General features: G+C 34.2%; 1 protein-coding gene across 1 annotated transcript; it reads right to left on the reverse strand.

The window, feature by feature from the left end:
- Positions 1–11,741: 11,741 nt before the first annotated feature.
- On the reverse strand, positions 11,742–14,134 carry LOC114730838 (transcription factor DIVARICATA). The gene is made up of 2 exons (XM_028917945.1): positions 13,011–14,134; positions 11,742–12,554 (listed from the first exon to the last, which is right to left on the reverse strand). Exons 1-2 carry the CDS (start codon positions 13,436–13,438, stop codon positions 12,104–12,106), a joined length of 879 nt encoding a protein of 292 aa, XP_028773778.1. The 5' UTR covers positions 13,439–14,134; the 3' UTR covers positions 11,742–12,103.
- Positions 14,135–21,614: the final 7,480 nt, after the last annotated feature.

Below are 21,614 nucleotides of genomic sequence, written 5' to 3' on the forward strand. Positions count from 1 at the left end.
TTTCTTTTAAAAAAAAGTTTTAGTTAGGGCAATATAGTAATTTCATCTGGATTTTCTCTTTACACTTGTGGACCTCAACCTTTGACAAGTTTTCAGGACCAGTTCCCAAATAAATTTCCAAATGGGTATTTTTACCCAATTTTCCCTTAAAAATATTATTTGTGAGAATAATAATTCAATTCATTTATAAAACTCTATACAACTACATTTTTATCTGTGTTTGCATGACAAGAAATATTTATTATATGTATTTATTATGTCTATATATGCATATAACAATACATTATTTTGTTATCCTTCAAATTATTATACCAGTTTGTCCTTCACATATTATTATAATATACACAATAGAACAATAATATTATATATGAACAAATAACAACTCCAGAATTATATATATATATATATATCGTCTAATTCCTACAACGCATGTGTGTGTGTGTGTGTGTTAAAGAATTCATGGCATACACTATATATTTGATTAATTAGAGTGCCTAGAGAAGAAACTGTAAGGTTCATGCATCTAAAAGGGTTAGCCGTTGTCAAAATGCCTATAAAACATATATAATTAGAATGGAGAGTTGTATATATTGTAGTCATAGATTATAGATATAAAATTAATTAAATACCTAGCCTATGCGTCATTCCTAATCTGATATTATTTTTAAATCAGCACTTTACTTCAAAATTAAGCATTATTATATGCAGCCTCCCTCAACATTGTCCGCCAGCAAACAAACCAATTATTTTATTCATTCTCAACATGCCAGTCCATTTTCGGTTCTACTAAAAGACAAGAATCTCTGCCCCATTGTATTATTTTGGGAAAAAATTGCATTTATCCACCTTAAATCATACCTGCTTCAAATTAATATTTTTATTTAAATAGAATTGTTTTGGATAATTTACTGCCACTTTTAATTTAATCTCATTGCTACTATATTACTTAATTATTCATCAAATTAATTAAATATTTCTCAATTAAATATCTTTGAGGATATTTGTCTATGTTTCCAAAAGATTTAAAAAAAAAAAAACCCGAGAGATACTTGTCTATTGAGCTTTTGAAGCCGTGCTTACTTAGTAAACCGACCAATGGTGTTACCTTCACCGGTTAAAAATAGTATAATTAATTGATAATTCAACTGAACCCTAATGATTATAATTGTGAAGGGTACATGAATGTGTTCTTTAAAAGATGGTGGAAAATGGCAATCTGATATGGCTCCTGTTTTGGTTCTCATCCCAAATTTGTAATGCGTGTTTGTGTGTGCATAGCAAACTCACTTACACACACATTATCATTTCGACAATCTCGGACTACCAACAACTAATTGGATTATTGGAAGCAAAATTTGATCTTAATTTTCTCAATTATTTTAAATTAATTAATTATTTAATTCTTATATTAAGAATTGTGTACTATCTAATTTGGATTTACCAGTCTTTTTTTTTTTCTTTTGGAGATCTGACCCTTTATTTTATCCAGTAAAACTGTCCTAGTGTGTATAACCGACACAAAAACTAATAGTTATCTTAGTATTTTGTACTAGTGGAGCACAATATATTAAATCTTACATGAAATCGCTACCTTTTTTTTTTTTGGGAAATTGGGAGTATCTTTACCGATAGTAAAAACTAGCTTACGTGCTCTGGTGGTGTAGAAGGCAAATGACAAATCCCTCCTAGTTAGTTTTCTCCATACACATTAGTTGAGAATTAAACTACTACTCCTCCGATCCTTAATATAAGACCTATTTAACTAATTTGATTAGATTAAGAAAGTTAGATAAATTAGTTAATTATAAGAAATATGATATGTTTTTTCTAAAACACCATAATCTTCTTTCTTAATATCCTCCATTCCTCTTCTACTTGATTATAGTTGAGAGAGTATCCATAAGGGTAATTTAGATAAAACTGATAAATATAAGAAATATGTCTCATATTTAGGACCAAAATCAACTTAATAATTATGTTTTATATTAAAGACCGGAGGAGTAATTAACTGTTTTTTTGAGACAAGAGCTTGTTATATTTTCCAACAGAAATTTGATGGCATTAACTAGAAACAGAAAAAACACATCAAAAGCACTGTTCACCTCTTGGTTAAGAGGCAGAGTGATTAAGAATATGAAAATTTCTCCTAATACAATAGGTAAATTTGGCCGATTGACCAGACATGCTAAAAGTCTCTCTGGAGACGTGATAAAACATATTCTCAAGAGCCCGTTATCACAAATGTTCTACCTCTTTATTTGTTTTCCCCCCCTAAATAACACTTTAAATTTAATGTTTCAAATATAGATCATCAGTATTGATAAATTTGCTTGTTATCAAATTACAATTGATTTGTAAGTAGCTTTTATACACACACACACACACATTTTGACTTACTGATCATCAGATTAAATGTTCAAGGATATATTTATGATTGTAAAGCTTTTATAAAAGCTAAAAAAGATGTTGCATTTATTTCCACCATTCACCATATGGAAAAATTCACATAACCTGAATGATACGTAACAGTGTTCAAGTTTGATCTTCTTTCTACGCTTCTTACTTTCGTTTCAATTCCAACAATTAATAATGAAGAGAAGACTAAGAGAAATCGTATTCCAAAAGATCAGGCTTTACAAGGTGTGGAATCCTACTCGAACAACGCTTCCTAGTGCATATATCATGAACCCTAACCTATCTGGTTTAATAAAAGGAGCTGACCAGGGCTAGCTGAGTAGCCTGACCTAGTCATCGAAGCGCATGATTAATCTCTCTTTCAGCTAAAGATGATTAACAATATGGTGATTGATTGTACACAATACACTGAATCTTCCATTGAATGTCAAAGATTAACTGAATGTGCTTATCCTACCTCTTTAATTTATAGGTACGCAAATCGTATAGACTTATAGACACATTCACGCCCACAACATGTTGGAAAAAAGGTAGCTAGTAAAATAAGTCTCTTATGAGGCCGGCTGGCCGGGAGGTTTGATTTAATTTTTAAGTCAGCTGACAAAACTTTGAAGGGACTTGTATTGTATTAATGTCCATATATATCGTTATGCAATAAATGAGGAGAGCAAATTGTAGATGATGGTACTTGTAAAATTCAAATTCGGTGGATGGTTCCTTGAACGATAACCATATCTTGGTGAGAGACAAGTAGACACAAGTGTATGGTGATGGAACAAGTTGGTGCAAACCCATTTCCTGTGCCCTCCATTTCCATCATCCACCTCATCTTGTTCTCTTGTCCTGTCGTCGATCTATCATTCCTACTAATAACTCACAACTTAGCCAGTTACTTCCTCCTCTTTAATTATATACATGAGCCAGCTTCCTGGTTTACAGATACCAAAAACAGATAAGATTAGTCAGCATCTAAAATATTTTTCTTCCAGTTTTCCCCTAAACTCAATATCATGGGTTTTCATAACTTGAAATGGGTTTTATTGAGTGATGGGCGATGGTGAGACTTTAATTTATTTAATCAGTCATGCTTGAGAGAGGTATGCTTGAAAACCTTTTTAATTAGTCCTAAAACGTTGTAAACGATCTTGTAAATAGAGACATTACAACCATTAAAATTGACTCTTGTAGTTAGGGTCGAAGAGAGTATTATTCACATATCTTTCTCCTATATCCTATGTATAATAGCTAGCTTGTTTGGCCAAAAAAAAAAGAAGCTAGCTAGCATTGACGTCAAATATTAATGAAAGGGGAACATATGGAAGTCACCCTGTAAATATATATATATATATATATATATATTTATGTATAGGTCTATAAATGGGTGGGTTTTGACATTTCAGTCGTTGTTCGTAGTTAAGTTTTAGGATATAATTAATTAACTAGAATGGAAGTTAATTATGTGCCTTGGATAGATATAGAGATGTTATGTTTATAACTCAGGAATAGTGTCTATTTTTATATTTTGTATAATCGACAGATATATATAGATAAATAGATATATAAGTCGACAGTTTATAGGTTGAGGCGTTCCATGAAATATATTGCTTGTAATTTTAGCTGATACTATATTCAGATACATGATTAACTCGACTATTTGTTTTAAAAAGGAATTGTAATACTTAAAATCATCAAAGTCTAAACAACAACAATGTCGTGCATAAGCCATAGAATATTAATTGAACCACGTTATTATTATTGATGCAGAAACATAAGAGGAACCTTCGTGTGTGGTGTGTGTGATCAGATCAGATATTTGCAAATTCAATGTTATTAGGATACATATAATTTGGGAGGAAAAAGGTCAAATGTTTATGTGGTGAGATATTGATGGCGGGCTGACTAGTAGGAGCACGACACATAAAAAGGACATGGTCCTTGGTCTTTGTGTCAGGGCTTCAATTAATCAATAATTAATTTAAGACCAAAGTGTACGTAATTGGTGTGACATTTTTTTGGTTGATTCAGGCACATTCAAAATTTGATGAATTGATCCCACTACGCATCTCATCATTGTCACTTCTATAATCAGTTACATGCATGTCTTGAACATTTTATGAAATTTGTCAAATCAACCCCCACCTGGGTGCTCCTATTTCCTCGCATATAATGACCTCACTCCACAAATCTACCATTACGCTCAACAAAGTATAAATTCTAATCATATGGGACATATATTTTTTAATATTATAAAAAAATTAAAGATAAAAAATAAAGATGACGTGCTGTGAAAATATCTCTATTTTTCTTTTTCGTATCCTGCTTCTAATCCTTATTATAAAAATTAAGTAACTAATTTACAAATATTTAAAAAGTTAGTTAAATTGGTTATTTATAATAAATGTATCTTAATTTTTCAAAACTATCCCATTTTAATCATATGTATTGAAACTATTTTTGATTAGAGTTCTCTTAATATGTGCAATCAATAGAGTTATTATAAGGAAAAAATTATAAATTTAGGAAGCAAGTGAATTGAAATCTTATATTTATAAATTTAGTTCTTACATTTAAAATTAGAGAACTTGGGATGTGTAGTCCTTGTTATTTGTTAACATCTGATCACGGACATGAATAAAGGGGACATGTCTAGCCACGGACAACCCTTGGACAAGAGTATATATTTGGTGTTTCAAACGTGAAAATTGAAGGAGAAAAAAGAAGATTCGACGTTTGTTTTGGCTGCTCGCTTTCTCTATACTTGGGTTTTGAGATGGATAAAACTGAAATTTTAACCATGATCTTATTTTTTAGATATAATTTTATCCTTGACGTTTTCAGATTCAAAATTGAGCCCAATAAAAAAAATCAGGAGTAAAATTATATCTGAAAAATTAGATTATGGTTAAATTATACCACTAAAAATATCAGAATGAAATTACGCATAAGAAATGAGATCAAGATAAAACTGTATATCTTTTTTTTTTTTTGGTGAAAAAGATAAACTTGTATATCTACTCTTGAGTTTTTGGAGGTTTGAATATATTACATTCGGTTCTAATTATAAGACTTTTTTTTGTCTACAAATGATGCCTTATAAATAAAACTGGAGGTAGTATTTTCAAGTTTCCAGTCACTTGAGTAAATTTATCAAATCAAACCCATCTGCTCATAGTGATTACTTGGATCATAAAAACTTCATTCACTCCACAAATCCATCATTGGACAAAAAATTTAAATTCCAGCACTACAGTATGATTTTGTGTTGACTTAGCTAGCTTCTTTATGAACGTTATTTATGATAGTAATTTACATAGACAAAATCCATACAGGGATATATATTTGTATATATTAAAGAAGACTAAACAAAATTCAACATTTTGCTGGTAAAAAAAAACAAAATTCAATATTTTGCGTTTCAGACACATAAATTGGAGGAGAAAAAGAGGATTCGGCATTTTAACTAACTCTCTACCAGTGTTCTAAGATTTTGGGACTCCCAGTTACTTGGGCAAGTCAGTGTCTTTACCCTTAAATTTTTAGGTTCTATGGCAGGAAAGTATCTCAGCCTTATATCGCCTCGGATTCCTTGTACCCATTCAACAAAATGTCACAACTCGCAAATATTGGCCCTGCTTTTTCTCTATGTTCCTGGCAACTTGCCTGGATGCTCCTTATTTCCTAGTTAGTTTTAACCTCTTCCCAAATTTGTTTGAATTGCTTTAAAACCAAACGCACGTGCTAAGTTAAGTTTTTGTTTTTGGGGGTACAATTGACAAGTTAAGTTTTTTTTTTTTTTTTTTTATACTAAGGCATAGGTATCTTCCTATTAGAGGCAATTCTATTCAAGGTACTGTTAGGCACTAAATGTGAGCACCTCTCCCAGCGGAGATTCGAACTTTGGTTCGTCATGTTATGAGGGACTAGTCCCTTTTGCTAAACCCAACCCCTTTTGGTAAGTTTTTTTTTTAGTTGCCCAGATGTGGGCCACTTGAGCGGTAAGAGACTAATCTCTCGAGGTACTATCAGGCGTCGTAGCGGGGACCCCTCCTAACAATATTTTTTCCACACACACTGTCTCAAGGATCGAACTCAGGACATGATGTTTAAGGTGCCTAAATCCCTTCCACTTGAACCAACACTTGTTGGTCCGTTGGTAAGTTAAGTTAATGTAATTCAACATATTCTCACAACAAGCCCAAATCAAAGAGGATGGGCCGATCTTTTCTGTATCCACGTATTTAGGGGTGTAAGTATAGGCCCATTGGTGGTGAGCAAGGCCCATACCAAACATCATCCAATTGGTATTTTACAAAAATTAGGCGGCAATTGATTTTTTTTTAAATTTTTTTTTCTTTGAAATAAAATGATTTGAGTTAATTATGAGAGAATATTATTTATAAAAAAACTAATTTTTTTTTAAAAAACCAATTATCTCAATTCATATAAGTTGATGTTACATACATGGAAGAAGAGATGAATCAATAGGCGTTGATTCTAATAGAAGAGGCTTTAAACATTTGAGCCAAGTCTCATCAAATTTGTGTAAATGCAAAAAATATGTTTGGAAGAACCATAATTAATTAGATTGAATAATGCTCGAGTCTAACCTAACCAGATAGCCATATTAAAAAACAAAGGACAGAAAGAGATGAATGGAGTAATATTTAATTAAGATGAAAGGAGGGGCACAAGGAAGCAACAAAGAGGAGTGGACAATGATATTGGCATAAACACAATGAACAGTTCACAGCTCATGCAATCAGCTTTTAATGTTGTCCAACCACCACTCTCTCTTCACCCACTTCTATTATTCTTTATAATTTCTTTTTATTCCTTTCTTTTATTTCTTTATTCCAAAATTATATCAAAATCCCAGTGGTCCACGGCTGACTACCTCACTTTCCTTTCAACTTGCCAACTCTGGCATGGCCTTCCATTAATTATACTTACAACAATAATAAAATGATAGCCTGCTTAAAGGGTGGTATGGAAAGTTAATTAAGACTTCAATCTCATGGATTAAACAAGTTTTAATGAAAAGAGCAACATTATTGTTTTTTTTTTTCAATCATCAGGTTTATATTGAGCAAAAACAAAGCTTCTAAATACTCATAACTCATTCGTGAATACTTTCAGAATGAAAATAACCCTTGACCCTGTTAATATACATAGGGGGAAACTATTTTCAATTAATTAAACTTGACATTATTTGAATTTCAACCTCATAATATTAAATATCATGTATTTGTATTGAGAGAAGAAACACAAAACATTCAGTACCTTAAAGGAATCTAACCTATTGATAATGCAATAATAATTTTTTGTATGGTTTATGTTTTTTAGAAAACTTTTTTTACAACCTATGCACAAATATCAACCGATCCATCTATTTTTTTTCCCCAAAAAGAGGTAAACGTAATTAATTAAATGATGGTGGATTATTAAGCTGTAAACACCCATAAACAACATAGAGATTATTTGTTTTACCTTTGCTTGTGGTCCTCTTTGCCCTTCCCAAGAAGAACAATTATGGTGTAGGTGAACAAATTGCATTATACTTGTATGTTTTGGCAAGAGGAAGGAAAAAGACTAGACGCATGTGGTCATGTTGATATAAATATATATATATATATATATATAAATGAGAATAGAGAACATATAAAAAATGCAAAAATGCCACTTCTAGTGGTTGCTTTCCTATATATGCAACTAACACCAAAAACAAACAAAAAAAAGTGGTGGCTTTTTTTTTGTTCTCCTTTGGCTGAAAGGGAAGTGGGGATTTTCTTATTGATCATCATGTACAAACTTTTATATCTTTGTTGCCATTCTGTATGGTTGTTGGTGGTGAGACCAAAGCTTTGAATTTCAATATTATAATCTGAAAAGATTGTAAAAGTGTACTTTTAAAATAGGTAAGAGACAGGAAAAATAATGTTCATTTGTGTAAGATGACAACACACACATATATATAAGAGAATTATTGTGAGGTCTAAAAAAAATCTAATTACTAAAAAAAATCTTAGTGATAAATGAGCAACTAAAATATGTTATTAATTCTTATTCTGAAATTTTTCATTATAAATGACTTAGTTGTTATAAGACTATTTCGTAAATATGTTAGTTTTTGAGATCTTATTGCAATTCTTCCATATATTCCATATATATATATATATATATATATATATAAGCTCAATTCATACTCATACACCATATCCCCACTTCTTGTGCCACTTAATTGCTTATTTTGAAAATATTTTAATAATTCTAAGACCCAAGGCTGCTGTAATGATGGCTGGTTGGCTTGTCTACAAGCTTGCAAAAGCAACGACAGATTTAGTGCCACCAATGGGCAATACCAATACCAGGGAAAGAGAGAGAACTGGGGAGCCAATTGTTTTAGGCCTGACACATCTTTTTTTATTTCTTAATTTTTATCTGGGCAAACCAGAGGTGAACGTGGTCATCTAACGGCCAAGAATTGTTAAGGGACAATTTAGTACTTAGAATTTTGAAGCTCAATTTACAAAGATTCTTCTCAGATCATAACACTGTACAAGATTCTTGTCTAATATATCGAGCACGTGTGCATAGAGATATATGTCTCGTCGACAAGGATTTTAATATGTAATGCACCATAACAATAGTAATCCCAAAACCAAAATTGATGTCCGATCTCCTTTCTTCAAATTAAAGAGCCTGCTTTAATTCGTTAATTAAATGTTTTTTATCAGATAATCCCCCCCCCCCAAAATAAAGCACTTGCTCTCACATGTATCTTTTGACAAGGTAAATATCTCCTTCTAACTGTGATACTATTGTCAGACTATTTAATTGTTTCATTCATTTCTTAAGTTCACTACGTTGCTTCCCTTTTAATTCAGTGAATCAATCGGTAAAAAAAGACAAGAACATTAACTTTTTTTACTTATCCTCCAAATATACATTTTTTTGGTTGGAAAAAAAATATAAATTTTTTTCCAACTTGCCCCTAGAATTAATGTTGATAATACATACGTCAATCTTGATATATATATATATATATATATTGATTATCTTGAAGAAAAATACAGGCTGTGTATTTGGAAAAAAAGAAAAAGAAAAGAGACATAATTTTAATATTGTGCGTTGCGTGTGTGTATCTCCAAACAATGCATAGTAATCTAGGAAAGTGTGAAGGCCGCTTTCAAATATGAAACGGGTCCAAGCACCAAGACCATAACTATGCGAATATATAATTTGATTTAATAATGTTCACATAGTTACATCCATATCCATGAAACTGAAAAGCAAAAGGAGGAATAAAATTATTTTATGCTTATGGAGAGAACAAATTAAAGTGGTAAGAATATATAAAGATAGAGTGGAGCATGAGATGCTCAAAGTAGTGGCCTTTATTTATAATAAAACTATATGTATATATATATCATCATCATCATCAGACTGAGTCAACACAAATCCATTAGTTTCTTGTTTTAGTGACTAGGAATCAAGAAATAAAGGTAATGAATTAGCGTGTTTGTATCACTACGCTTTCAAGAAATATTGCAGTGTGACTCAGCAATGACTGACCAATCACATGATGATGACATGGCCTATAGTGTCCAAATCAACTACTTCCACTATACCCTAAAAAGGACCTCCATCATTCTTTTTCTAAATCACGCCACTAACTTAAAGTCTTGAACAAACACACACACAAACAAAACTAAAGAATAAAGCAAATTAATCAAGTTAATTTTGAAGAAGCTTGTAAATATATATATTGATCTCACCTGAACCTAGTTTGCTGATAGGATGAAATGAAAAATCTAGGTATTGGTTTAGATATAAATCATCTTATATATTATTAATGTGACTAAAAGAAGATGTCCATGCATAATGCACAAGCACAGTTTTTTGGCAAGTTAGGAGCATAGCATCTGTCAGATACAAAGGAAAGGTGAATGAGAAAAAGAAGATACCATATTGACTGCTGAACTGCTGATAATGGTAACAGTATAACTGATATTGTACAAAAAAGAAGGTATTTTATTTTTTGCGTGCTCTCTCTAGTGGGTATATATGTACCTTGTTAGGAAGCATTAGAGAAGGATTTATATATTTTTTTACTGTATCAAAAATAAGATACACAACATTTATTATATATTTATTACATTTCTTGTTAAGGGTAAAGTTACACTGTTCAACTGTTGTAGGCATTATATATATACAGCGGATGATTATTGTTTGCCTCTTGCTAATTCCCTTGTGGAGTCTCCTTAAGATTTTTGTGCTTCATTATATGGTCACTTCGGACATATACTTAATTAGTCTTCACGATAGATGATGAAACCTATTGGAGGCTATAACCACGCATATTTAATTGAAAGTAATAGGTGGATCTCATGATGGTTGCACTTAGAGCAGTGTTTTATTTACTGCAGAATGGTGGACTTTGAGCTAGCTAGGATCTTAATGTCCACCGCAAAATACAACTATGTTCTAGTAAGAAACTTGTTGGATATGAGCAGTCTATTCCAAAAGAGTAGTATTTATTATTTAGCCTCACATTGTCCCCACTATTATTAGTCGCTTACATTGATTATGTTTTAATCAAATTAATCATTGTAACCATCAAATTATGAGAAAAAGCTGTCTTAAGTCTAGCCACTTGGTAATTTATTATACCATAATTAGCTAGCATCATTGATTCTTCTGCTATATATGGTGATGGGAATCAACACCAAAAACACTAAGACCCGTTCTCCTGCTCTCTAGATCACCCTCTGCTTCTCTCTGGCTTCTATATTTTCTATCTGATATTTCTGATCCCTCATTAATTCAGCCAGAAATTGTTTTATTTCAGTTGATCATACCGCTACATCAAACTGTCTATGATGTGGCATAATCATTTTTAATTAAAGACAGTGTCTGGTAACGTGATTTAGATTATTTAAACTCCTTATTTGGCAAACAACTAAGGTTCAAGTGCCTCATGGGCTTACTTTTATTATTTTAATACATGAGCCATTGCATCAAAGACCTTCTTTCTGCACAACTTCCCGCCTTCATAGGTAACCACTTTAACTAAACCCTAGCTAAGGTGGCTTAATGGAGAATCACAAGTGAAAAAGCTTTCCGTTGATCTAATCATTACTTTGTTAGAGCGTGCTTGTGTTTCATTGATTGAGAAAACTTAGGAACTGCATAATTAATTCCAAGCAACTCATGAAAATATGGAGTTAATTAATATATCTACAGATAACTCCTCTTCTTTTCTCAAGGAATTCTGCAGATAAATCTATATTCTGCTTGGACTTGGGAAAATACGCATCAGATGCAAGTTGATAGGAGTTTGTCACCTAACCATAATCAAATTACCAAACAAGTGATAATGAGAGAAAATCATATATTACATAAGCCCATGATCATGCTTAAGTCAACTTCCCTTGGTTGATCAAGACACCTAGAATTTTAACATCGGAATACATATGAGCTAGTCTCTTCTTAGAGTCTGATTAATATAGGGACTAATAAACTCAAGTTCTTCCTCAACATATTCACACACAAACCCCACAAAGCAATCCAGCATCACTGAATAAGATTCAGTAAATGAGTACCTTCAGGACTCTATAAACCTTCACCGATGATGCTGCATCGATTACAGTTGAAAATTGAATCATAAGATCCAAGTAAGTTGATATCCTTAGAGAGAACCTCTGAGTAAACACTGCTCCTGAGGTCCAGATCCTACTGAAGAGATCCCGAAATAGGGTGGCATGAACATGTTTCCATTTGATGAATTGAAAATCATTGGCAGGGACTCGTACGGTAATTTTGAGTCATACTCCTGTTTAACCATGGTAGAGAAATTTGGATTCTTAGGCAGATCATTCACAGCCTTCACTGAGCGATCAGGAGAAGAAGGTCTGTGACTGCAGTCTGATGATGCAGGAGATGATGACTTGGTTTCAAGGTTGACAATTGTGATGTCATGGATGCTTGATCTCCTCTTGTCCTTGCCTCCAGTAAGCTGCCGGATGAAATACTTCTGAGCATGACTAGCAACCTGAGTGGGAGTCCTTGTGGTCACAAAATTACGAGATATGTTTCTCCAGTCCCCTTTACCATACTTCTTCAGGCCCAACAGAAATTGCCTGCAAAGTTTAAATGAGTCAGCATGAAATTTACACTAAAGTTGGCAAAGAACACAAACTGGACGATAGGTAATTATGTATAGTACTCCTGTGACAATTACGCAGTTATCTGAATAGTTTTATAATCGAAACTCTTGTTATGGTTATTACAATTTAAAAGTATTCCCGAACTTTCTCTGAGTGATCTAAAAGGTGTAACAACCTCCTACATTTGGCGGGTGCGTTTAGAAATTTACTATGATTGTGCTCCCACAAATGAATCCATGTAGGGTACTATCTCTTTTTAGTTTCTACTGGTTGACTTGACCGGTTTGAGTCAAGCTGCTAAAGTTCAAGACTCAAAGTTCAAGTTTCAATATCAGGGATGTGATGAACAATGATTTAACTAAGGATCAGCTTTGAAGCACCAACATCTTAAGAATTGAACTAAGGAGGTTGATGATGTGAATTTATTACCTGTGCTCCTCTTCAGTCCATGGCACTCCTTTTTTCCTTTCCTGCTCAGATGGTCGAGTGGAAGAACCCCTTTTCTCACCAACAGTATAGAATGGCTTGAGATCCTCAAAGCCTTGGTTATTGGCCCATTCCAAAGTGAAAGAACTGCTATCATCATACTCAGTGACTGGGATCAACCCTGCCTCTATGACACTAACATCTTCTTCAAGTTGTTTGTACTGCCTAATCACATCTCCCACTGTCTTGCCTGGAACCTTAGCTGCAACTTTCAACCAACGATCTGGAGTATCTTTGTCGTACAAGGCCAAAGCGTCCTCAAACCGCTTATTCTCTTCTGGGGTCCATTTCGTTCCTTTGCTCTCTTGAAACAACCAATTCGAGTTTTCAAGGTAAGAGGCTGGAGAAAAAACTTCAATTCCCCTATTCATTGTTGTGGCTAGACTAATAGTCGCACATGGCAAGCGTACAAGAAGTCAATACAGGAAGTCCCTCCCTCTTTGAAGTTTTCTTCAAAGAGAGAGACGACACAGAGAGGAAATGCAAAGAAGTGGAGCTTGCAATGGCCAAAGAAGCATTATATCAAATAACATGAATACAGAATCTTCGGCCCTTTTCACGTACACCGACAACCTGAAGAATCTTGGAAAGGGTTTTTCTTTCCGAAACCCAAGGAAAATTCCGGATTGGACAGTTTAGGGGGGGGAGCATAACCCTAATAAACCTGCTCAGATCTAAAATACAAAGAAATCAACACACAAAGCATCAAGGAGAGACAAAACCCAGGTTAAATTTTGACAACAGACGCAGAATGAGCAGGGAATTAATTGCAAGTGACACCCAGTTGATAAAAGGCCGTGAAATGAAAGAAAGAAAAAGCAGAGTGCGAGGAGGAGAGAAAATCTCTCAAAAGAAAGGAATAAACTTTGAAAGAGGAACTGAAAAATGAAATATGAGTACGGAGGAGAAGGGGCAGAGGAGGTAGTACAGATATAGTTATAGGGTGAGAGGGTGCACAGGAAGGGGGTGTCAGGTGTTTGTAGAGCTAGAGAGAGAGGGGCCGATCTGTGTATGGAACAGGGAAGAGAGGAGAGAGGGGAGAGAGAGGGAGGTCAAAGGAGCAGAGTTGTGATTGGCGGACAGAGAGTGCTTGTGGGCGCTGAGAATAAAGAGAGAAAGAGAGAGAGAGAGAGAGGAGGAGCGAGAGTGACATGTTTCGGGTGGGTATTGGGTAGAGACAGAGAAAGTGTAGACTTTTGGAGGGCCAAATTGGTAATGCAAGGCAACAATGACAGGACTCAGGAGGGGCCTTCTTTTTCAAAACAGGAGAAATATAATAATTTAATGTGTTGTTCATTGGGAAGACTAATAAGCTTTGTCCTTTGTGCTCATTACTATGGTTCCTGTTGGAATTCGTCCATTCCCCTGTTTCATTTCCAGATTCCAACTATTGCTATCACTTTGCATGGGGTCAAGTCTTTTTCATCATCATCTATCTTCGTATCATATGTTTCGAAAAGTTACCTGCTCTGTTCCAATTCCAAACGAATGTATGGTGATTTTTAACCATCTCACCAAAATTTAGTTATTTCATTAAAATAATCTTTAAAATGTGTCAATAATTTATTTTTTGGTTAACAAAATGTGTCAATAATTTAATAATACTAGACACTTTCTTCAAGTCCTTTTGAAGTGCGAGGTTACAAATTTGACCCCAACTCCTATAAATTAACATGATTTGAGAATGCAAGTTTCTTATAAAGCATGGCCTAGTCCTATATAAAGAGTAAGAGCAAGCGCCCCTTAATTATTCTTATATGTATGAAATTTAACAGGTATTCACTCATTTTTTGTACCACAAAGGGAGAGGTATTGGCCAGAGGAATAAGGGCGTATTTGAATTGGTGATGGCAAAACTGACTTTTATTCTAGCTGATTTTTGTAACTGAAGTTAGAGTAAAAGTCAATTAGTGTAATGCAATTTATTTTTAGATATGTGCTTATAAAAAGTCAGTTGGAAAAGTTAAAAATTATTTAAATGATTAATAGAAAAGTGAGTTTAATTGTAAAATAACTGAAAATGACATGGCTTTTATTGAATAGTAGTGCTTCATATTTTATATTTTTAATGTGGTAATAGTTAAAAAAATTACCTAAAATTATTATGATAAAATAAAAATAGTTTATTTGTGAAATTATAAAATAAAAAATTTGTTACTGAGAAAAATTTGAAAACACACTGTAGATGATTAATTAAATATATATAATAGACAAACATGAATATAAATTAAAAGTCATTCATCTCTAATTAAAGTAAATGCAATCACATAAGTAATTAGATCGTAAGTTTTGCACAATTTGGTCTCTAATTGAGTCACGAACATGATTCATTTGTGTGGTAGATGTTAAACTTGACGAGGATGCCTCACCAGCTATATAATTATTGTCTTCATCTATTACACTTCCATGTTCAGCTTGTACAAAGTGGTCATTAGTTGAAAAATTTTGCCTGATAAAATTATAGAAAGCCATTGTTGCACAAATTATGTAGACTTGTGTTTGAAACTTGAATTTGGACATATCTCTTAAGATTGCAAATCTATTCTTTCAAACCCCAAAAGTTCTTTTAATAGTGCATCTCAAACTTGAATGATAATAATTGAAAACCTCATTTTCATTTCTAAATCCTAGGTGACAATTGAAGTCTGGAAAGTGATAGAGCTCACGTTTGTGGGGGGCTAAGATATCCCGCTTGTGATGGATAATCAACATCAACTAAATAATATTTGCTTAGAAAATCATGACTCAATTATATTGAGGTGAAAATAATGCAATTGAAGCTGAATTTAAAAATAATTGACTTGAAATTTAAAGATATATACCTTTAGGTGGATGAGGGAAATTCATAGATGGAGTTGATATCAGAATGAAAGACACGAGCATCATGTGCATTACCTTCCTAGCCTGCCAACACGAATGTGAAGCACATATCCCAATCACATACGGCTATGACATTTTGACTGGGAAATCCCTTCCTCCCAATATATTTGTCTTTTCTGGCTTGACTAGCCTTACAATTTACGTGGGTGCCTTTAATTACTATAATGGAATCCCTAAAAAGTGGGAAGTATTGTGCATCATTTGCTATTTTTGGGTGACAATAAGAAAATACAGAATCAATTAGCTTGATATTTTCTTGAGATAAATTGAGGCAAGCATCCAATACTTTATGAAAATACTGACTGACAGTTTCTCCTAAACACTAAAACATTTCTTGAATCATCCTATTACACTAGCCATGCGCAATTATATTCAAGAACATGGCAACAGATTCATGGACACCTATGTATTTAGAATTTTGTAACCCAAGTTCAACTAATTTAGAGCATAACTGATGGGATGTCTCTATTTCCATTCGAAACATAGTTTGAGACCATCCTTCATGCCTATGCAAAAGTTCTTGTACCCATAAATAACCTGTTTGTCCACTAGTTCTGCATGGCTATTTGCACAGAAAAGGCGTCACATACTGACCAATTAACACACTTAGCTCTGATGATTGTGTTGTGTGTTCACGTAAAGCGAGAAGTAATTGAGACTGTTCATCTCCCCCATCATCACCCTAACCCTCGCCCCAACCCTCTGTTGAATTAGACATAGATTATGTAACCTGTGAGTAGTTAAATACTAAATGTGAGTAATATTTTCACAAAAAAGAAAAGATAATACACAAATAGTCATTAAACTTTAACATAATAATTAAATATAATCATTAAACATATCGTCGTAACACATAGTAACCAAATATATTAAAGTAGAAAAACATGAGTCATAATAAGTCACTCGACACAACTGGGTGCAGCATATGGCGGTGGGTTTTTAGTATTGTACTTCAACCAAGCTATTAATATCTCCTGATTTACTCTCAGGCTTGCATATATGTCCCTGAAAGTCTTGTTTGCTAGAAGATTACAATCGATGACATAAAGATGAGTGTCACTAGTAATTTCCTCCATACTCAGCAGATCAGTGGTAAGCTCAGTAGTGATATCACTATTGGACATTTTGTTTACTACCTTTGCTATATCCTTTGAAGCAGTAGCAATCAAACTTACTGCATCTGCTATTCTTTTTATCGATGGCATTTTTTGCTTCTTGTACTTATCAAACCCTTGACCTCTCTTCCTCTTCCCTTGACTTCCTAAACTACTAGGTATAGTGGGTACAGTGTTTGATGTGTTTGTAGTTAAATCGATGCAGTCCAAATTGTCCGAAACTCCTGCACGGCATCCAGTGTCAACACCTAAAAGCTTGTCTTCACTATCCCCTAAACCTTCTTCTCAATCTATTGTTAGTCGGTACTCATTTGGCTAATCAACCCTTTGTGGCTAAGGCTGGGTCTAAGATGGTGCCCATATATCCTCTTCTGATATCATAATGTCCTTGAATATAGTTTCTAATTTAGTTCAAAACTTTAACCCATGGTGCCTAAACTTTTCATATGTTGGATTTTCCTGCAAAGTCAAAAATAAACCAAAGTTAAATCACTTCCAAGAGTATGATACTGCTTATAAATTAACACAAGCTAGTTCATACCTGTTTTTTCCTCTCTCGCCACTCATCATATGCCACCACTGTGTTCCTGTTAGGGTCCCATCCTATACCGATCTCCTTAGTAATTAGTGACTCAAATGCCTTCTACTTTTTTCTCAAGTTATCTAAACTATTTTTCAACTGTTTTTTTTTCATATCCTCTCCCTATCTTTTTATTGAATGCTTTGTGAATGTTGTCTCAACCTTGCTTTGTAAACAAAGATCCTTGATGATATTTGCTATCAATTTGGTCAACACATACTTTGAGAAAAACACCTATAGTGTTCACATCCCGATGTGTTTTGCCTTTATCATTACTCATAGTTCTTGTTGAAATTACATAACCCACAATTAGTCTGGAATCAAGAAGTATAAGCCCACAATATATGTTAATCAAGAAGTGGATATCATCAAAGTTCCTAAAAGCAATTTACTTTCAAATTGCAATGATGCATTGATATGGTTGTTGCATATTCACATTGAATATTGAAATTGTTAAACATAGACTAGTTTAAGCACAAAAAATTGTCTAGTTTGTACAATTTTTTTTTATTTTAAAAAACACTATGCTTACACCTTTGGTCTTTTTATTTAATATAATATTATACAAAATTTAAAAACAAAATAAAGCCATTGATCGGTTTATAAATGTTAAATATAAGTGCTGCTAGATATAAGCATGAAAATATGATTAGTACTAGAGGTGGAAATAGGCCAGGCAGCCTGTCAGGGGCCTGTGGCCTGGCCTGTAAATGGCTTGGCCTATTTAGATATCAGACCAGGCTCAGACCTGTTTGCTTTATCAGGCCACGCTCAGGCCTGATAGTAAGCCTGTTAGGCTTGTTAGGCGGCCTGGGCCTGTTATCTTTTTTTTAATGTTAAAATCATAAATTGATAGGAGGGACTTTACTATTCTGATTGGTTAATTGAGAAAATTCCATCCACATAAACATGTTATCTAAAGCCTATTGCATGCGTCATTTCATTTCCATTCTCTTTTTTTTTTACCAGCAAAGGAATCACATTAACTAAAACGAGCCAGGAGAAATAGTTCACTACAAAAGATAAAGGGAAAAGAAACCAAATGACAAGCTAACAGGTCAAAAGCAAATAAACCGATCCCTTCCCTGTCATCCTTTTCAATGTGCTGGTCAAAACTAAATTCATTAGCAACAGTGGCTTCACGAAAAATGATATTAGCTAGAGGAGGTGGAGATACCAAGATCAGACCGTTAGGTCCCAACTCCTTTGAAGCTATAGCAGCCAGGAAATCGACAGCACCATTTCCCTCACGAGGAATGAGAGAAAAGCAAATAGAACTTTGATCATCCACCATTGCAAACAACTCAGCAAGCAAGCCTTGGAGTAGCCACGGACAAAGACGCAAAGATTTTTGAGTAATAGTAGAGAAAAGATCCTTATAATCCATTTCAATAATCACCAGGAAGTGTTGCCATTGAGTTGCTAGAGAGACAGCCTTTAGAGCAGCTAAGAGTTCTGCTTGGAATGCCGATTGAGCACTTACTTTCTCAGCCCAACCTTTAATGAATAACCCCTCAGAATTTCTACAAACAACTCCTATACCAGCTCTTCCATTAGAATTATTAAAAGCACCATCACAATTTATCTTGAATGAGTTAGCTTGTGGTTTCCTCCACTTAAAGGAAACTTTAGGCACCACATAGCTAGGTACTTTAGGGAGCAGGGAGTTTGCATTCCAGTATTCTTGCATAGTTCAATTAGTCATCTCGATGGCTTCTTCTGGTTTTGGGAGAACCTGTTCAAAATCCATTTACAACGTAATTTCCAAATAGACCACAGCATAGTGCTTATATATGCTTTACCATAGTCTAACTCAGTATCGATCATCAATAGAAACTGCTCAAGCCAGAAAGAGATATTCTGGATGTTCAGAGGGGAAATATTGAGGCCCATAACACTACCAAACCAAGCAACTTTAACCCATTCACAAAGCAGAAACAAGTGTTCTAAAGTCTCAGTATCATCTCCACAAACTGGACAGACTGGGTTTGTGGCACATTTCCGTTTGAATAAAGCTTCCTTAGAGGCCAAAGCATTATTAAGGATTCTCTAGATAAAGCTTCTGATTTTTGGCATGACTTTCAGTTTCCATACAGCTGACCATATACTTGGCTCTACTTTCCTGGAGATAGAAGCTCGAGTAGCCATAATTCTGCCATCAGTAGCAGCATGGCTCAATCTGTAACCAGCCCTGACACTGTAAATTCCATTCTTAGCAGGGGCCCATAATAAAGAATCATCTCGAGGGGTACTAGATAGGGGAATCTCATGAATACATTTAAGAACAGATTCTTCCACTAGATTGGAGATGGCATGAAGATTACATTGTCTATCTTGAATCAGCTGAGCAACCACCATATCTTCATTGATAGAAGGAGCATTATCCAGTGGCATTTTAAAATTTTTCATACCAGGAATCCAAGGGTCTTTCCAAACATCAATATAATGCCCAGTACCAACCTGCCAACACATATTTTCTTTTAAGAATTCACGTCCTACAAGAATACTATCCTAGACCCATGAGGCCTTGGATTCTTTTGATTGCTTTCATAAATGAGGAGTTGGGAAAATAAATGCTCTTCAGTAATCTAACCCAGAGACTGTCAGGATTATGCAAAATACGCCATGCAGTTTTGGCAAGTAAAGCATTATTGAAACCCATAAAGTCTTTAAAGCCCAATCCTCCTTCCTTTTTAGATTTGGTTAAAGCTTTCCAGGATGTCCAGTGGATTCTACCAGTACCGTCCACATCACCCCAAAAGAAATTAGACACCAAACTATCCAGAGCATTACAAGATTTTTTTTGGAAATTTGAAACAGGACATTGGGTAAATAGGAATAGCACTTATTACCGCTTTGATCATGGTTTCATGGCCAGCAAAAGATAAGCATTTCTTCCTCCATCCTTGCACTTTCCTACCCATCTTCTCACGGATATAGGCTAAAGCAGCATTTTTAGATTTACCCCAAAGGATAGGTAAACCTAGGTATTTTCCTGGGTTGTCCACCTCAGCAATATTCAAACATTCCACAATATCAGTCCTCACTTCATCCGGAGTGTTCTTTGAGAAGAAAAGGCTAGATTTATCATAATTCACCCTTTGTCCCGAAACATTACAATAATCCTGCAACAATTTCATAAATAGGCTACAATCATCTAAGTTAGCCTTTAGGAAGATGATAGTATCATCAGCAAACAAACTATGAGTGATTATTGGGCCACCTCTAGTAATGTTGATTCCAGTTAAGTTGCTATGGCTAGAATGGAAGGATATCATAGAGAAAAGAGCTTCAGAAGCCAAAATGAACAGATAAGGAGAGAGAGGATCTCCCTGTCTAAGACCCCTCTGAGGAATAACAGAAGTAATCTTTCTCCCTGACATTTGGATATTAAACTTTATACTACGAACACAATTCATGATCCAGTTAACCCATTTAGAGCAGAAATTCATCTTTAGCATAACCTCTTCAATAAAATTCCATTCCAACCTATCATAGGCTTTATTCATGTCCATCTTCAAAGCCAATTCAAATTTATCTCCGGAATTCTTATTTTTTAGATAATGGAATGCTTCATGGACAATTATACTGTTATCTTGGATAAGTCTATTAGGGACAAAAGCCCTTTGGTGCTCAGAAATACAACTATCCAAAACCACTCTCAGTCTATTAGCCAGAACTTTAGCAATGATTTTATAAGCAAAATTACATAAGCTAATTGGTCTGAATTGAGAGATCATTTCAAGAACATCAACTTTGGGTATTAAGATCAAGTTTGTTTCATTTAAAGGACCTACAAAATCACCATTTTCAAAGAAACTTCTAGCCATTTTGAGAAGAGAAACTCTAACCTCATTCCAGGAAACTTGGTAAAAGTGACCATTGAATCCATCAGGGCCCGGTGCCTTAAAAGCTCCAAGCTGGAAAGTAGCCTCTTTCACCTCTATTTCTGAGATAGGCCGAGTTAGCAAT

Source organism: Neltuma alba, unplaced genomic scaffold (genome assembly GCF_004799145.2).
Source record: "Neltuma alba isolate B1F8T4 unplaced genomic scaffold, ASM479914v2 tig00012769_pilon, whole genome shotgun sequence".
In the NCBI taxonomy this organism is placed as follows: Eukaryota; Viridiplantae; Streptophyta; class Magnoliopsida; order Fabales; family Fabaceae; genus Neltuma; species Neltuma alba.